Genomic DNA, 18,120 nt, shown 5'->3' on the forward strand with positions numbered 1-18,120 from the left:
ATCCCACCGATCAGATATTGAAGACTTGTCCCAGGGAAATTCTATATTATTGATGACCTATCTAAGGAATATTTAAGTCCTGGACAATGCAAGGACTTAAGTCCTGTTTCTAACCTGGTATCACAAATGGGAGTGGGAGCTTCCGAGTCACATGGATAAATTATTGGTGATTTTACCCCATGACAGATCCACTCAGACCAGGTTCACACACTGTGGAAAATTGCCTGAAATGGAGCTTTTGATTTAGGCCCCTTTCACACGCGTGATACGGATTGGTTCAGGGTGCGTTCAGTGAAACTCGCCTCATTTTGCAAGCAAGTTCAGTCAGTTCTGTCTGCGTTTGAGTTCAGTTTTTTCCGCGCGGGTGCAATGCCTTTTGATGCGTTTTTCACGCGTGTGAAAAAAACTGAAGGTTTACAAACATCATCTCCTAGCATCTGGATGTAATCGCAATGCGTTTTTCACTGAAGCCCCATTCACGTCTATGGGCCAGGGCTGCGTGAAAAATATAGAATATGAATATAGAACATGCTGCGATTCTCACACCACGCAGAACTGATGCGTGAAAAAAAAACCAAAAAAAAACACAACCTCATGTAACCAGACCCAATGAAAGGATCGGGTCAGGATTCAGTGTGGGTGCTATGAGTTCACTTCACGCATTGCACCCATGCGGAAAAACTCGCTCGTGTGAAAGGGGCCTTACATACACAGATTTTCCTCCATTAAATGATAATGAATTTAACCTGCAGCAAAATCTACACCAATTCAGTAGCCTGTGTGAACCCAGCCTTAAAGGGGTTCTGTCAAAAGATACGTCTCAATAAAACCGTCTCACCCGAGACAGTTGGACATCATGGTCTTGGTCAAATCTACTTAGGTGTCTGCATTCGTGAGAAAATTGATGTTTTATAATATGCCAATTAGCCCCTAGGAGCAACGAGGGCAGTGCAGTTGCACCTGGTTGCTCCATTAGGGCTCATGTACACGACACGATCCGCAAAAAATACGGATGACGTCCGTGTGCATTCCGTATTTTGTGGAATGGAAAAGCTGGCCCTGTTAGAACAGTCCCATCCTCGTCTGTAATGCGGACAATGATAGGGCATGTTCTATTTGTTTGTGGAAAGGACATACGGAAACGGAAAGCACATAGAGTAACTTCTCTTTTTTTTGTGGACCCATTGAAATGAATGGTTCCGCAAGCAGTCCGCAAAAACACCAGAACGGAGACAGAAAGAAAATACATTCGTGTGCATGAGCCCCTAAGGGTACGCTCACTGTCCTTCATGCCACCCCCCACCCACTGACTGGCAGGGTCAGGCAGAGAAGACGTACACACTCCTGGCCTTCAAGTCTCACAAGAGCTCGTTCAGAGCCTGCATTGTACAGGTATGGAGACATGCCTTTACAGCGCATGCGCTGAACGAGCTCCTGCAAGAATTCAGGACCAGGCATGAGTATGTCTTGACTGCCTGGCCCTCATTGTTCCTTTTTCTCAAGAATGCAGACACCTAGGAAGATGGGACCAAGACCATGATGTTCAACTGTCAAGTGCACGTCTCAGTGCGACAGATGTGATGACAGACCCCCTTTAAAAGGGGTTGTCCCACAATGTACAGGTGATAAATGTCTGAGTGGTTGAGCCCCATCATTTCTGCTCACTGCAGGACCACATAGATGAATGTACATTGTGGGACAACCCCTTTAACCAATAATAAAATACTTGTGCTTCTCAGAATTAAACTGAATAAAAAAAAAAAACACACACCTGTAAAATTTCCAATATTAAATGTGGGAGAAAGGAATATAAAAAATAAAATAAAATTTAATACTGGATCAAAAAAGTTATGATGTTCTGGTAGACGATGCAGAAAGTGTCTCGCGATGTTCTATCAGCAGGGCCATTTTACCATCTTCTTTACTGGAGATCCACCATGGCCACTCCAATAATCCAGAATGAGCCAACGTTCTGCCGGACGAGACTCCAATCCATCAGTATTTGCCTTTTAGTTCTGTAAGTATAAAATACTGATGTCATAGAATGGTCCCCAGCGTAAGGACAAGTAAAAAATGACCATCCCCTGTTGTGCGCCTCAGGAGATGACATCATGTGTGTCACTGTTGGGTCTCTGCCGCATTGCCAATGGCGGGAGTGGCTTTCCATAAAAATCTAATTCAAGACAAACAGCAAAACACAAGAAAGAATGGTCCAATTAGTATTATAGGGAGCAAGCATTCAGATTCTTATAAGGCAGAGCATGCAGCGCGAGTGTGATGTCATCAGAACCACGGCTAAATGGAGTAGGAGATGATGGGGGTTAGTCAGTTACATGGAAAACAGGCTTCAAAAATCGCTTTGATAAAACAGGAAAAGCCCCTAAATAGTCGAAAAATCCTGGACAAAGATGTTTCACAGCAGATGATGTATTAGTATAACGAGTTCATACCATGGAAAATCCAACGTGTGGTTGCAGAGGAATGTGTGGCAGAGGAGGACCCCCAGATTTCTGCCAATGATTTGTAGTTTGAATGCTGCTGATCCAACCATGGGCTGGGGGAAATCTGCCCTGTCCACAGCAGTATGAACGGCAGGGCAGAGAGCACCATTCAATGGGGGGCAGCTGTATGAACGGCAGGGCAGAGAGCACCATTCAATGGGGGGCAGCTGTATGAACGGCAGGGCAGAGAGCACCATTCAATGGGGGGCAGCTGTATGAACGGCAGGGCAGAGAGCGCCATTCAATGGGGGGCAGCTGTATGAACGGCAGGGCAGAGAGCTCCATTCAATGGGGGGCAGCTGTATGAACGGCAGGGCAGAGAGCGCCATTCAATGGGGGGCAGCTGTATGAACGGCAGGGCAGAGAGCACCATTCAATGGGGGGCAGCTGTATGAACGGCAGGGCAGAGAGCACCATTCAATGGGGGGCAGCTGTATGAACGGCAGGGCAGAGAGCACCATTCAATGGGGGGCAGCTGTATGAACGGCGCAGCAGATTCCTATTGGATGGGATGCCAATCTGCAGTTTTCATACAGATCCACTTATGTTGCATGAACACACCCTTAAAGGGTGTTATCCCATCTTAGACAATGGGGGCATATCCTGGCGATATGCCCCCATTGTCTGATCTGTGCAGGTCCCACCTCTGGGACCCGCACCTACAAGGAGAACGGAGCAGAGAAAGTTGAGGCTCAGCTATTTCCATCGGCCCCATAGAAATGAAGGGGAGCGGTGGTCCCCGGCTCAGTTCTCATTGTAGGTGCGGGTCACACCACACCTATCAGACAATGGGGGCATATCCTAGCGATATGCCCCCATTGTCTAAGATGGGATAACCCCTTTAACCACCTAACTTTTTTGCTGGAGTCCAGCTCCAGCAGTGGGAAAAGTAGCTAACTGGAGGGGGAAGGGCTGCTTTAGATGATGCCATCTCCTAAATAGTAGCAGCTAGAAACATGCCACTGGTCTTGTTTGAAAGCCGACATTCCAATACCAGCAGAGAATGACAGTAATACGTTCTGTACAGGGGAAGATATCACTAATAGAAATCGGGCTGCTGTTAATGCAGCTGAAAGTGAAATTAAAATCAGGTTTTACCCGTGATTGTATAAAACGTCTGGATTGTCAGCTTTCAAACAAGACCAGTTGCATGTTTCTAGCTGCTACCATTCAGGAGATAGCAGCATCTAAAGCAGTCCTCCCCCCTCCAGTTAGCTACTTTTCCCACTGCCCGAGCTGGACTCGGGCAAAACAGGAGGTTAATGTGCCCATGGTAGGATAAGCGTTTGTGCTGAGACATCCTTTAGGGTCCATTCACACGTCCGTGTGCGATTTGCGGATCCGCAAAACACAGAAACCGGCAATGTGCGTTCCGCATATTGCCGACCGCACATCACCAGCACTAATAGAATATGCCTATTCTTGTCCGCTATTGCGGACAAGAATGGGACATGTTCTTTTTTTTTTTTTCGGAAGTGCGAAATTCCGTTCCTCAAAATGCGGAACGGAATTGCGGATGTGTGAATGGAGCCTTAAACTGAGCATATGGGTCTGATGGGGGAGAGTTAGCCAAACAGCTACCAATCAGTTTGCTGCTTTTCAATTTCCAAAGGGCCTAGAAGTAAAAGGCCCCTTTGCACTTCTTGATGGCTCGAAGCATTCCTGCTCGTCAGTGGAGGTGCCACAGTATGGGGAGGAGCGATCACCGATGGAACTGCTCGTCCCTATACAGAATTATTGGTTGGCTGACAACTGAGGCTGTTTAGACAGCAAACATTTTACAGTGTGTAACTTTAATAAATCTTAATTATTAGTTTTTCCCCCTCATTTTACAAAGTACGGGTAGCGATATCAAGAATGACATGACTACTATGAACACAGGGCAGGGTATGTAAACCCACTACAACAACAAAACATTTGTAAAGCGCTTTTCTCCCGTAGGACTCAAAGCGCATAAGCACTAGTGAAAATAAGATGGCAAGGCCACATCTGTCTGGGAAACACTGCCTGTGTGTCAGTCACATCTCCCGGACAGACGGCGGTTCCTCTGACACAAACTCGCTGTGTAGTAAATTACTATCAGACCGCAGTTCTATTGTCCTGTACGGACATCATCACAACGGGCAGTGCTTCCCAGACTGCTCACTTTCATGTGCATGCGGCCGAAATCTGATTGCTACCATCTATAGGTAAATGAAGGGCACAAAAAACACAACAACGCCGCAAAATGATTTATTCAGTGTAAAGTGCAACAAACCAAATAGAAAAATATAGATTTCTATGGAATTACTGCTATATTATATACATTGTCAACCGAGACCTGTTCTACCATTGTGCACATGGATTTGAGAAACGGTGGCATGTATTAGTAAGGTGTCATCAGCCATCAACCCAAGGGCCGGAGGGGGTTGTATTGGGTAAGGTGGTTGTTTTCTGGACGATCAAGAGCAGAGGAGATGACAATCGGGTCTCGCTCTCTCTTTTCTGTCAGTTCCTTTAACCCCTTCCCCCTGTATATATTTGGGGCTTTAGCGACTAATTTTTTTCATCTTTTCATCAAAAAAGCTATCATTTTACTTCTCTGTCAATGTAGCCATATGGGGCTTGTCTTTTGCGGCACAAATTGTAGTTTGTAATGGCACAATTTCGGGGTACACAAAACTCATTGATTAACTTTTATTAATTTTTTGGGGGGAGGGGGTGGGGGAAAAAAATTGCAATACCGCCATTGAGTTTTTACATTGTAAATTTAGAGACATTCATTTTGCATCATAAATAAATAATAATAATGAAATATATCTATATAGTTAGTTTTTTTTATTTTAAGTTTTACTACTATAAAAACCATTTAAAAAAATATATATATATCTTGCCTCTCAAGACCCAGAACTTTTTTTTTTTTTTTTCTTCTACATCTACAGAGATGTATAAGGTCTTGATTTTTGCGAAAACTGGTCATAGAACTGACTTAGTTGCCCATAGCAACCAATCCGATACAAATGAGCTGTTCAAAATAAAAGGTGGAATTTGATTGGCTTCTATGGGCAAATAAGCCAGTTCTACTTTACACCAGTTTGATAAATGACCCCCTTAGTTTTCATTGGTACTATTTTGAGGTACAAATTTTTTATTGCTTTTTAGTCCATTTTGGATCGTAAAATATTCAGGCTTTTTTTTTTATGGCGTTAGCCGTGTGGGATAAATTACATAATAACTGAAAAGTGCGGGTTGCTATGGATGCAGTCATACTAACTATGTAGAGGGGTTTTTAGTTTTGGGATTTTTTTCCATTGAAAAGATTTTTTTTAAATGAAAATAGTATATTTTTAAATAAAACTTTTTCGCCACTTTGACTTGCAATCCTTTATCGCTAACATAGTATATAGTACACTGTACTACAGTGTACTGTCAGTGGGATACTGACAGACACAGCCTGATAGGGGCACACACTTTGTATACAGACACTGGCATCCTGCGAACTCATTAGCAGGTTGCCAATGCCTGAGAGAGGGAGCCCCCTCTTTCTAAACCATTCAGATGCCAGGGTCACAATTGACCGTGAAATCTAAGGGGTTAAATGGTCTGAAATAATGCTTCTGCTGATCTTGGGCCGTTACAGCAGGAGCCCGGTGTTCATATGAGAGCCGAATTCCTGCTCTCTGCTTATTCTAGGCTGCTCTAAAAAGGCGGCGGCCTGAGGCAGAGATCATTAATGCAAAAACGCACTGAAAAAACGTGGTGGAAATGCTCCAAACCCAGACACTGTAGCGCGTCTATAACCGGGTGAGCAATTCCTCCCCATGCGGTCCGCAGACAACGGCAATCCCCAGCAAAAAATGCGTACAATGGAGGATGCCGGTGCGGACCGCATGCACCACAAGGACATCTTACACAAAATGATACATTTATATATCATACATGTATATATTTTTTTCATGCAGAGGAATTGCTCCCCCGGTTATAGACGCGCTACAGTGTCTGGGTTTGGAGCATTTCCACCCGTTTAGGCCACTTGGTGGTCATTAATGACCACCGTATAAACATACATTGGCGGTCATTAAGGGGTTAAAGGGGACTTGCCATATCTCCCGATTTCTCAGTTTCACTAATTACTACTACTGTGGCACGGAACTGTCAGGACACGTTAAGGGCGCATTCACACAACCGTAGGATGGCTGTGCCAGTTTTGTGGACCGCAAACCACGGATCTATGAAACACAGGCACCGGCTGACATCATGGTGTGGACCCATTGACTTCACCCCGTGTGCTTCCGGTTTCGTGCCCCTGTACAGCAGAAGATAGGACATGTCTATCTGTGGCCACATCTTGCTGGGTGTCATCATTTCTTTTGTCAATAGAACACGTCCCAGCCCAGTCTCACATGGACCTGGTTCTGTCAGTATCAAATGATGTAAGGCCAGAAGGAATAGCAGAGCAGCAGTACAATGCAGACTTGTACCAAAGATGGCTTATTTCATGGGGGAAACAAGTATTTAGTGAAACAAACGTATTTTCCTGCACTGTCCAAATGATTTGTCTCAAAGACAACGTCTTCTCTCATGGTCTGGCTGCTCTAACCCCCAGCGATCAGCTTTTATTGTCACAAGGGGAAGCCAAGGACTAGACATTAACCCCGCAGTAGCTGTAACAGGAAGAATGTCGCGCTACATGGAAATCGTTCATATTAAAGCCCATGTAATCCATGTACTGGCCAGGAGACACTCTCACAGTGTGGCTCTCCACTCTAGCTCATAATATTAATGTGGTTGGGTCTTTAAGAGTTGCCCAGGATCTTTCTGCCCTGTCTTAAAGGGCATCTGTCAGCAGTTTTGTCCCTATGACACCGACTGACCTGTTACATGTGCTCTTGGCAGCTGAAGACATCTGTATTGGTCCCATGTTCATATGTGACTCCATTGCTGAGAAAAATGAAGTTTTAATATATGCAAATGAGCCTCTAGGAGCAACGGGGGCGGTACCATTACACCTAGAGGCTCAGCTCTCTCAGCAACTGCCGTATCCTCTGCACTTTGGTAGAACCAAGCAGTGTAAACGACATCACACCTGGCCTTATCAATCAAAGTGCAGAGAAAGCTGAGCCTCTAGGTGTAATGGCAACACCCCCATTGCTCCTAGAGGCTTATTTGCATATATTAAAGACTCATTTTTCTCAGTAATGTGGGCACATATGTACATCGGACCAACACAGATGCCTTCAGCTGCCAAGCGCACATGTAACAGGTCAGCCAATGTCATAGGTACAAATCTGCTGAAAGATGCCCTTTAAGGCCTTTGGGTACAACATTATGGGGTGTGCGGATGAGATTTATTTAAACTTTGCCCCCTTTGCAGCTAATCCACTGTAGACTGCACCCTTATGCGGGTCCTCCGCTGATGGCTCAGTATATGTATGCTCATCCCTAGCATTGTTGGAATTTTACTGCCTTACCTTTTAAAAAGCGACAGAAGTGCGGTAATATTTGTATGGATTGTTAGTAAAATGGGATTTGACCACATGTACAACTGTTTCAGTACACACCGAGTAATGTCCCCCCATATCACAGATGTCTTCTGTCCTGACATGACCGTCACGGGGATTCATGCGGTTAGCATTTGGAAAAAGAACATACTGGTGAAGAGGAAAGACGTGTGAGATACCACAAACCAAAAAGACTGATGCCCCCATGAATAAAATGATGTGTTAATGAGAGCGCGCCGTTAGTACGGAGAACGGGGAGGAGGTGGCATGCGAAGAAACAGAAGATAAAGGCATTCTGCAATTACCACTATGATGTGTTTCTCCAAGAGGCTCAAGTTTTGGAAGTCTAGTAACTTTTGGGGTTCCCCAGCCAACTACAGGGAAAACAAACAGAACATTTCACTTAGAGTAAAAGCACACTAGTAAATGGCTCAGCGGAAACTGGAAGCACAAACGTGAAATTCAATCCCAGAAGACATAAACCAGTCACAAACTGGACAGTCATATAGTAAACCGTTCAAAATACCTTATAAAGCAATAATTTAGTGTTTAAACGTTACATTTTATACAGTGGAAAAAGCTATAAATAGATTTAAATACTGAACCCAAAAGTACCGTACTTTTGTGACATGTCACAGGACTGACCCAAGGATTGCCAATGATGTTAAAGGGATTGTCTGGGACTTCTACACTGATGATGGATCTGTCGGACTCCTGGCACCTCTGCAGTATCTCCAATGCCAGATGCAACTTAGTCCCATTTAAAGGGAACCGGTTATCACCTTTATGCAGCCCGTACTAACGGCAGAATAAAGACTAGACAGGTGAGTTGATTTCAGCAGTCTGTCATTTAAAAGTTAAAAGTAAGTGGTTCCAGAGAACCAACATCACAATCATTGCAGACTGGACCTGGAAAAGAGTCACGGCCACCTGAGAAGAGTCCTGGTTATTCATGAAGTCCGGCTCTCCTGCCCACCTGCTGATGACCGATGTCTTCTATCTAGTTTTCTCCCTTTCTCTCTAGGAGAGAACTGCCAGTCATCAGCAGATGGACGGGGAGTGCAGGAGATTATGATAACCAGGACTCTTCTCAGGTAGATCTCACACTTTTCTAGGCCTGGGCTGCAATGATTATGATGCTGGTTCTCGGCAATCACTTACTTTTAGCTGATGAGGGACACACCGCTGAAATCAGCGCATCTGTCACTACTTTATACTGCTCTCAGTGAGATCTGCATAAAGTTGATGACAGGTTCCCTTTAAGTGAATGTGCATGGACTGCAATTCCTAACACAGCCACTATACAATGTACGGCGCTGTGCTCAGTATGCTGTGAAGAGGCTGCAGTGCCCACCCAAGTGCCGCAGCCTCCGCAAACAGCTAATCGGCGGAGGGTGCCGAGACCTGGACCTCTAGTGACCTTGATATTGATGACTTATCCTGAGATAAGGTCAGTAATATTGTATCCGAGTGTTACATAGCAGATCTCCAATAAATGCAGGGTCCCAGACCCATTCCCTTCCTACGTCAGAGGGACCCCCTGCTACCTGGACGTGTCATAAAAGTCAGCCATGGGAAACCTTTTTAACAATAAAATATTACACAGTAAAAATCTGCAATATTAATACATTGACGAACAGCATATAAAATATTTAAAAAGACTATAAAAATACAGTTTCTGAGCAACAGGCAAAATTACCAGAAGCTAAAACATGACGGGATTTTATTGCAATTTTATGTCGTTCCTGTAAAACCTAGAAGCACTTTATAAAGCTCTGAGAGATCGCCAATGTCCAGGTGTTACATCAAAATACGTATAAAAGTCTCCTTCAGCATTGTCCACAATAAAAACTAATCATTCGCCATTTATTCGGATATCTTCCAGAAGGAGGCGCACTTCTTTACTCACCGGGTAACTGAGGTGGCGGCGTAGCTGGGCTCTTTAAATCAGACTCCTCTGCACTTAAAGGCTCTATTTTATTTCTTTTCATTTTTAGCTTTTTAGTCTTCTTTTTGCTTTGAGCTAAAAAAAAAAAAAAAAAATCAAGACTATTCAGTTTAAAGGGAAAGGATCATCATGTAACTTTCATTTTACTACCATATTTTTTGGACTATAAGACAAAGTTTTAAAGCAAGAAAAAAAAAAATCTTGCTGAAAAGTGCCTGCTTAGGGCTCATTCAGACGGCCGTATTCTGTCCGCAAAAATGTGGATCAGTTTTTTTGCTGATTAGATGCTGTCCCATTCACTTCTATGGGGCCCTTTTCTTCCATTGCATGGCTCAGCATGAAACATGCCCTACACTTGTCGGTGAAAATCAGGACATGGCCCTATTGAAGTCTATGGATCAGCAAAAAAAATGGAATGCAATCCGTTTTTTCTTGCGGACATGCTGAACTGTCCGCAAAAAAACGGATCTGCATTTTTGCGGACAGCATACGGCCGTCTGAATGAGCCCTTACAGTGTGCAGTCAGAGTGGTCCAGCAGTGCCAGACCTCCCTGACTGCTTCCTTAAAGGGGTACTCCCATCTTGGACATTGGGGATATAGTGCTAGGATATGCCCCCAATGTCTGCGAGCTCCGTTCTAAGTACATCAAAGTGCCAGCGGGCGCACCGTGCACGCACAGCCGCCCTCTATTCATTTCTATGGGACTGCCGAAAATAGCCAACAACTGGCTCAGCTATTCCCATATGCACCATTAGAAGTGAACAGAGAGGTGGCCGCGCTTGCACAGTGCGCTTCCTATTCATTTCAAAGGGGACTTCCGAAAATAGCTGAGTGCACTGCTCGGCTATTTTAGACACTCCAAGAAAAATGAATGGAGGGTGGCATGCACCCGGCACTTTGCTGGCGCCGTTCTAAGTACAGGTGCGGGTCGCACCTCTATCAAACATTGGGGGCATATCCTAGCGATATGCCCCCAATGTCCAAGATGGGATTAACCCCTTAGTGATCCGGCAGAGTGCTCATACAGTGCTCTGCTGGATCAATGAGAGGTGTGCCTCTGCCCACTGCTCTATCTCCCTGCCAGTGCACAGGCAGGGGAGGAGGCTGAACAATGTTTCAGCACATGCAGAGGATTGTGAGAAAAAAAAAAAAATATTACCTCGGGCTGAAGCTGCAGTTGCTGAGATGAAAGCTCAGAACTGCAGCTTAAATACCTCTGATGATGTCACCAGCTAAACGAGACAGGAAGTGCAGAACAATGAGTTTTTACCCTATGTGTGTTGCAGAGCTGTGTGCGAGTGCATGTAGCAGAACTGTGTTTGCCGTGTGCATTTAGCAGACTTCTGTATGTGTAGCAAAGCTGTGTTTGTTGTGTCCCTTTAAAAGACCTGTGTGTCTGTGTGCGTGTAGCAGAGACATTGTCTAAACCTGGGCTGCGCCTTTTAGTCAGATAGATGCATCTTATAGTCTTAAAATACAGTAATGACATAGGGAAACTCAAGGTGAATGTTCATCATTAGTAGAATAGAATTACTAGGTCATGTGACATATCAGAGCTAAGCTGCATTACCAGACAACCTGAGGATAGATGTGGCACTGCTTTGGAAGAAAGAGGCTATTCTCTACAGAGCACCTTGGACACTCTCAGCTGAGGAAGTGATATGCTCACCAGAGTGAGCTTCATATAAAGCAGAGATGCCCAACCTGCAGCCCTCCAGCTGTTGTAAAACTACAACTCCCACAAGGCCCTGCTGTAGACTGATAGCTGTAGGCTGTTGGAGTTGTAGTTTTACAACATCTGGAGGGCCGCAGGTTGGGCCTCCCTGATATAAAGCCTTATCTGGGTGTCAAGTGTTACTATTCCACTATATCTAGGCCTCAGTAAATCCTCCACCACCTGCAGACTCTGTCCCAGTCTACACAGCAAACCTGACAAGAAATGAGGAAAAGAAAAAAAAAAAAAGGTACCCGATTCCCTGCGCTCAGAAGGATCTCCACTTGTATCGTCCTGCTCCAGCTTCTGGGCTAAAGCATCTTTGTAGGAGTCTATTAAATGTCCATCCTGAGATGCCTGGCCACTCTCACTCCCTTCACTTCCAGAATCCATCTCTTCATCTGCCTTAGGCTCCAAAGCAATGTCTACTCCGTTCTGTCCGTTCACCATTTTTTGACGCTTTTTTTCCTTTTCCTTCCTTATTTTTTCTTCGTTCTAGTAATAAAAACAGAAGAGGAAAAAAAAAAGTGGAAAAATTCTATAATTCAGATTGGAACGGTCGGCCTAGCAGTCATGTAATGTTTGCGCAGCTGTCCCATATACAAAACAAACTCTACAGGGTATACGCAGCCAGAGGGTTCAGCCAGACAGGTGTTCTCTATAGTCTGTCTGCTGTACAACGCCAACTTCTTATCAGTGAACGGTTTGTGAATCAGACTTTTAGATGACTTCCTACTGTAAAACCAGATCAAAGTCCAAGGCAACAGGATACAAAAATGACACACGCACAGCAAACACTGGACTGTACAATGCTATACCTCGGTGATAACAGCGGATATAGGCTGGAATGGATTGACCACAGGAACAGAGGTGTCTTCATCCACCAGTTGTCTCCCCTCCCGCTCGGCTTCCTCCCGTTCCCTTTCTTCTCTATACAAAATGGAATGAAACGTTAATATCTTTGACAACCAATCCTGGATCTATCGGGGCCATGGCTGGATGCCGACACATTTCCACATGCAGCCAAACCAATGAGAAGACGTATCAGAGAATTTTTGACCAAAAGTTGTTTGCCCAGTGGTTCTTGTACCTGTTACAGGTAAAGCAAAGTGGAACAATGCGGCAGAGTTGAATCGGTCATGGGCCACAACTTATGAATTTAGGGTTAATATGTTTTACCTTTATTCATAAAAAAAAAAAAAATAATAATAATAATAATAATAAGCCAACATTTATGGAAAATCTGGAAAAAAAAATCACAATTTTCTAAATTTTAAATATTCAGCTTTTAAGACGAACAATTTTTTTTTAAAGGACTAATTCAGTTCTGAAGTGACTGAGGGGCTCACATAATTGAAACCACTCATTTTAGAAGCTTCAACCCTCAAATTATTCAAAACTGATTTTAGATACTTTGTTAAGCCTTTAGGTGGTCTACAGAAATTAAAGCTAAATGGAGGTGAAATTTGAAAATTGCATTTTGTGTGCAGATTTTCCATTTTAATGGCAGGCTCGTCCCTCCTCCGGATGTTCCGCGCGGGAACCAGGAGCTCCGCAGGGAGCTAGGTAAGTAGAATCAGTGTGAGGGGCCTGCGCATATGGGGAGGGGGCATTTCCATCTTGGATAACTCCTTTAACTCTACGTGGGACCAGAACTGTGGTTGTCTTATCCATTGGTAATAGCTGCTTGCATTGCCTACCATTTCTTGCCTGTGCCGGGTTGTGTGGGTTTGGTCACTGCTTTTAATGTGTTTTAACAATGGATGTTTAAAGGCCTCAATGACCAAGGACTCCTCAATTACTACGGGTCCTCAAAAAGAACGGACGTCACCTGTCTCCATCGGTGTGACCAGGCTGCAATTTATATATACTAGTCCATATAGGGTTTTTATTTTTTCTTTAACAGTGGGTCCCATGAAAATTGCGGGATGCACACCGACCGCATCCGTATTTGGCAGATCCACGATTTGCAGACCACAAAATGGATACAGTCGTATGCAGGAAGTCTAATAAAGATGACATTTAGGTTGCAACTGGGAGTGTTGTCAGTCCTCGTAGGTGTCCTGCTTGGCTTGTGTCTGACTGACTCAGATAGATATTGTGACTAAGGGGCTATTTATGCCGCAGTGATGTGCTGCCGACAAACAATGAATCCGTATGACGATTAGCGATTTGCTTCTCCAGCTGTTGTGAAACTAAAATCTGCAGCATGAGCGGCGCACGGCCAGGCAATGCTGCAAGCTGGTTTTTTGCAACAACTTGAGACCCACAAGTTGGAGACCACTGCGCCTTGAGGTGGCTATACACATTCAATAGCTGTCACCTATCTATCCCGGCTCACTCTTGACTCTCACATACACGATTCGGTTCAGCCAAACATGTACGTATCTTTAATCAGGAGACTGGAGAAAGCTGCTGATCTCCTAGGAGAACAAAAGGATCAGGTGAAAAGATTCACTTGCCCGATCCTTCTCTTCCTCAACATCATCATCGGGGAGAGTGGAGAGTCGGGAGCGCCCCATGCACATTTTTGTTGGGCTGTCGAAGTGATTTTTGCTCAGTGTATACCAATCGAAACTATGCTGGTCTGTGGAGGCCATGCCCATATAACTGAGCCCTGCCCACTTTTTTGGAAAAGTAGGGAGTGCAACGTAAAACCTCAAAGTTGGAAACAGTGCTTGAGCAACCAATGGCAACTTTTTGATGCCACCTTTCAGGCAGATGGGGGCTGATAAATCGCTCACTTGGGTATACAAATTTACACATCAGACATGGTGTGTACAGACTGTGGATTGTGTTGGCGCTATATGTGCATCACGTGACTATATTACCGTTCCTCGCGTAGCCTCTTGACCCGCTCTGCTATTTTCTGCTTATCTTGTTCCTCCTGGGCTCTCTGTTCTGCAGTATCCTTCTGAACACGTTCATGAAGTGCTTCAAAATCTTTTGCTATGACTTCTAGCAACCAGTTCAGACCTTTTCTTATATGGGAGTCAATTTTTTTCCCATAGCCTAGAACTGCTGAACATGGCTCCTAAAGATCAAAAAAAAGACAAAAAAGGAAAAAATAAAAAAAATCTATAAAAAAAAAAAAATGCAGACAACATGTAGACAGCAAACAAAATACATATGGCAGCACACTGTTATGCATGCAAACAGTAGAACTAGGGATTAGAGATTATTCTGGATTACAGTGGTACTATACCTACTATAAATGAAAAATGGAAGCTCATTTTTTTTTTCAAACTTCTGTCGGGTCCGTCTACCAACGTCAGGGTGGCTTCTGCAGACGGGTACCTAACACTAACAGAACTGCCTCTCCTGGCCTAACCTAAGCCTACAACATTCAGGGAGGTGTAGGAACCAGCTATATTTAATTTATACTCTGCTTAGAGGCCCTGGGCAGATGGACAGGGACCTGTTCTTAAGAAAGGTCATCAATATTCAAATCCCAGAAAATCCATTTAAAGGGAACCTGTCACCTATTTTGACCATATAAAACTGTTAACATAGCAATGTGCAATAAAGTACCTTTATTCCAGCATGTGTCTTCTTTCTTTTATTCCACTTTTCATTTAGATGAAAAAGCGATTTTTCTTATATGCTAATTAAGCCTCAAGGTGCCCAGAGGGGCATTATTCCTCTCCTCTAGTGCCCAGTAACGCCCCCCTGCAGTGCCCAGCCCGCCTTTCTTCCAAGCCCAGCCCGCCTCCTAAGAAATAAATGTCCTCCCACATCCTTGCCGAACGGCGCCGCCCCCTCCACTACGTCATGTCATTTATTCACCCACCGATCCTTGCGTCCTCCTTTCTTGTCCTCCGAAATCCCGCGCAGCTGCAGTATCGCTGACTGTCTGCTCCTGTATGATACTCTGGTGTTCTGCCAAATCTCTATACCTTGCGAAAAGTCTATACCGTAAGTGACGCGGCCACACCGTAAGTGACGCTGCCGCACAGGAATCAGCTGGAGGAGGGTGTGCGTGGCACTGCGCAAGCGCACATCCACTGGCTTAGCGAATATTTATTGCAGCGATAGAAGTACTCCGTACATCGTGCGTGCGCACTTAGGGGTATAGAGATTTTGCAGCGCAAAATGTTTCATCAGATCTCCCTACCCCTGAGTGCGCAGGTGCCCACAAATCATCAGTTGCAGTTCAGCTCGGTATCCAGCACTCAGCTCTGCGGTAAGGATGAACTGCAACTAATGATTTGTGGGCGCCTGCGCACTCAGGGGTAGGGAGATCTGATGAAACATTTTGCGCTGCAAAATCTCTATACCCCTAAGTGCGCACGCGCGGTGTACGAAGTACTTCTATCGCGGCACTGCAATAATTCTTTGCTAAGCCGGTAGCTGTGCGCTTGCACAGCGCCGCGCACACCCTCCTCCAGCTGATTCCGGTGCGGCCGCGTCACTTCCAGATTAGACTTTTTCGCAAGGTATAGAGATTTGGCAGAAGACCGGCTCCTGAGGCAACAGCGCCTTGATTACGTCACTGGGCTCGGCGCATGCCCAGTGACACTATTAAGGCTGTTGCCCTCAGGAGCAGGAGTATCGTACAGGCGCAGGCAGTGAGCGATACTGCGGCTGCGCGGAATTTCGAAGGCCAAGAAAGAACGACGCAAGGATGGTGGGGTTAATAAATTACATGACGTAGTGGAGGGGGTGGCGCCGTTCGGCAAGGATGTGGGAGTAAATTTATTTCCTAGGAGGCGTGCTGGGCTTGGAAGAAAGGCGGGCTGGGCACTGCAGGGGAGCGTTACTGGGCACTTGAGGAGAGGAATAACGCCCCTCTGGGCACCTTGAGACGTAATTAGCATATGAGAAAAATCGCTTTTTCATCTAAATGAAAAGTTGAATAAAAGAAAGAAGACACATGCTGGAATAAAGGTACTTTATTGCACATTGCTATGTTAACAGTTTTATATGGTCAAAATAGGTGACAGGTTCCCTTTAAGAAAGTAACCTAAAAAGAAGGTGAACACTAAAATAACTGTGCTCAGGTCTCTGGGCCCAAAAATCAAGGGCTAGTGACATCACCTGTTAACAAAACCATTAACCTTGCCGAAACCCTCTTTCCTGCCATAGTGAGACATTTGGAAGGCCACCATGCACGAGGCTGTACACCAGTCCCCTGAAATCAGCAGCTTCAGCTGGCATTGTGAGTTTAAAGGTGTTGTCATACCTACCTGCTCCCTCCCCTTTCCGGTCCGCGGCATGCACATAGTCATCTACTCCACTGCAGCCAGCCACTGGCTTCAGCAGACATGTGCAGGAGAGGTCACTGCTGAAACTAAACATTGGTTGCAGAGGAGCAGGTGCCCATGCCAGGGAGGAAGTAAACAAGCCACCCAGGTCCTGTGCTTAGTGCCACCTTGCCGTGGAAACAGCAAGATGGGACAACCCCTTTAAAGCAAAAAATAACAATACAAGGTCACACAAACAACAAAATACATTATCCCCGATAAACTATATCACACATACAATATAAAAGAGTACTTACGATCTGACATAAGCACTTGTTGTCATTCACCAACTTCTCCAGTGAAAGAAACTCTATGACATCAGCCTCTGCCATTGCGCCCTCCCGATCCTGTTTATTTGCCAAGCTGCAAAGTAAAAAAAATATATATAAATAATTCAGTTGATTAGGAATTTATATAGAAGAGAGATCATACAATTTAACAAGGAAACTTTAAAGGGGTGTCTCACTTCAGCAAATGGCATTTATCATGTAGAAAAAGTTAATACAAGGCACTTACTAATGTATAGTGATTGTCCATATTACCTCCTTTGCTGGCTGGATTCATTTTTCCATCACATTATACACTGCTCGTATCCAGGGTTTACGGCTAACCTGTAATCCATCCGTGGTGGTCGTGCTTGCACACTACAGGAAAAGGCGCCGGCCTCTCTGGTGGCCGAGAAAGCGAGAGCACACAGTCACACATGCGCAGCAGCTCCTATCCTGGCCACCCCATATAGGCCCTGCAGCGGTGGTATTAACCCCTGGATACCAGCAGTGTATAATGTGATGGAAAAATGAATCCAGCCAGCAAAGGAGGCAATATGGACAATCACAGTACATCAGTAAGTGCCTTGTATCAGCTTTCTCTACATGATAAATGTCATTTCCTGAAGTGACACAACCCCGTTAAAGGGGTTTTCACAGACTGTAATACTGATCACTTATCCCCAGAAAGGGGTCCAACTCTCAGCATCTCCACTGATCAGCTGTTTGAATGGAACAGTACAGGTCTGTACAAGGGGCAGTGCAGATGAATGGTACTGCAGCGCTGAATAGAACAAATCACTTTAAAGGGAGTCTGTCACCAAAATGTCACCTCCTGCACTGCTTACGTAATGCCAGGGGCGGTGCTTGGCCCCCAAGTGGCCAGGGGCGGTGCTTGGCCCCCAAGTGGCCAGGGGCGGTGCTTGGCCCCCAAGTGGCCAGGGGCGGTGCTTGGCCCCCGAGTGGC

The 18,120-nt window shown here is 45.0% G+C and overlaps 1 protein-coding gene across 2 annotated transcripts in view; it reads right to left on the bottom strand.

The window, feature by feature from the left end:
• Positions 1-475: 475 nt before the first annotated feature.
• The window catches only part of LOC122930851 (ADP-ribosylation factor-like protein 13B), a 49,198-nt gene continuing 31,553 nt past the window's right edge, over positions 476-18,120 (bottom strand). The window contains exons 5-11 of one of the 2 annotated variants that reach the window (XM_044284506.1): positions 17,145-17,250; positions 14,476-14,678; positions 12,463-12,574; positions 11,899-12,139; positions 9,891-10,004; positions 8,287-8,355; positions 476-2,015 (exon numbers count right to left, since the gene is read on the bottom strand). In XM_044284506.1, the coding sequence (XP_044140441.1) occupies positions 1,996-2,015; positions 8,287-8,355; positions 9,891-10,004; positions 11,899-12,139; positions 12,463-12,574; positions 14,476-14,678; positions 17,145-17,250 (865 nt within the window). In that variant the 3' untranslated portion in view covers positions 476-1,995. Of the gene's footprint in view, positions 2,174-8,286; positions 8,356-9,890; positions 10,005-11,898; positions 12,140-12,462; positions 12,575-14,475; positions 14,679-17,144; positions 17,251-18,120 lie in introns of both variants that reach the window. The other variant, XM_044284505.1, reaches the window with a different exon arrangement.

Source organism: Bufo gargarizans, chromosome 3 (assembly GCF_014858855.1).
Source record: "Bufo gargarizans isolate SCDJY-AF-19 chromosome 3, ASM1485885v1, whole genome shotgun sequence".
In the NCBI taxonomy this organism is placed as follows: domain Eukaryota; kingdom Metazoa; phylum Chordata; class Amphibia; order Anura; family Bufonidae; genus Bufo; species Bufo gargarizans.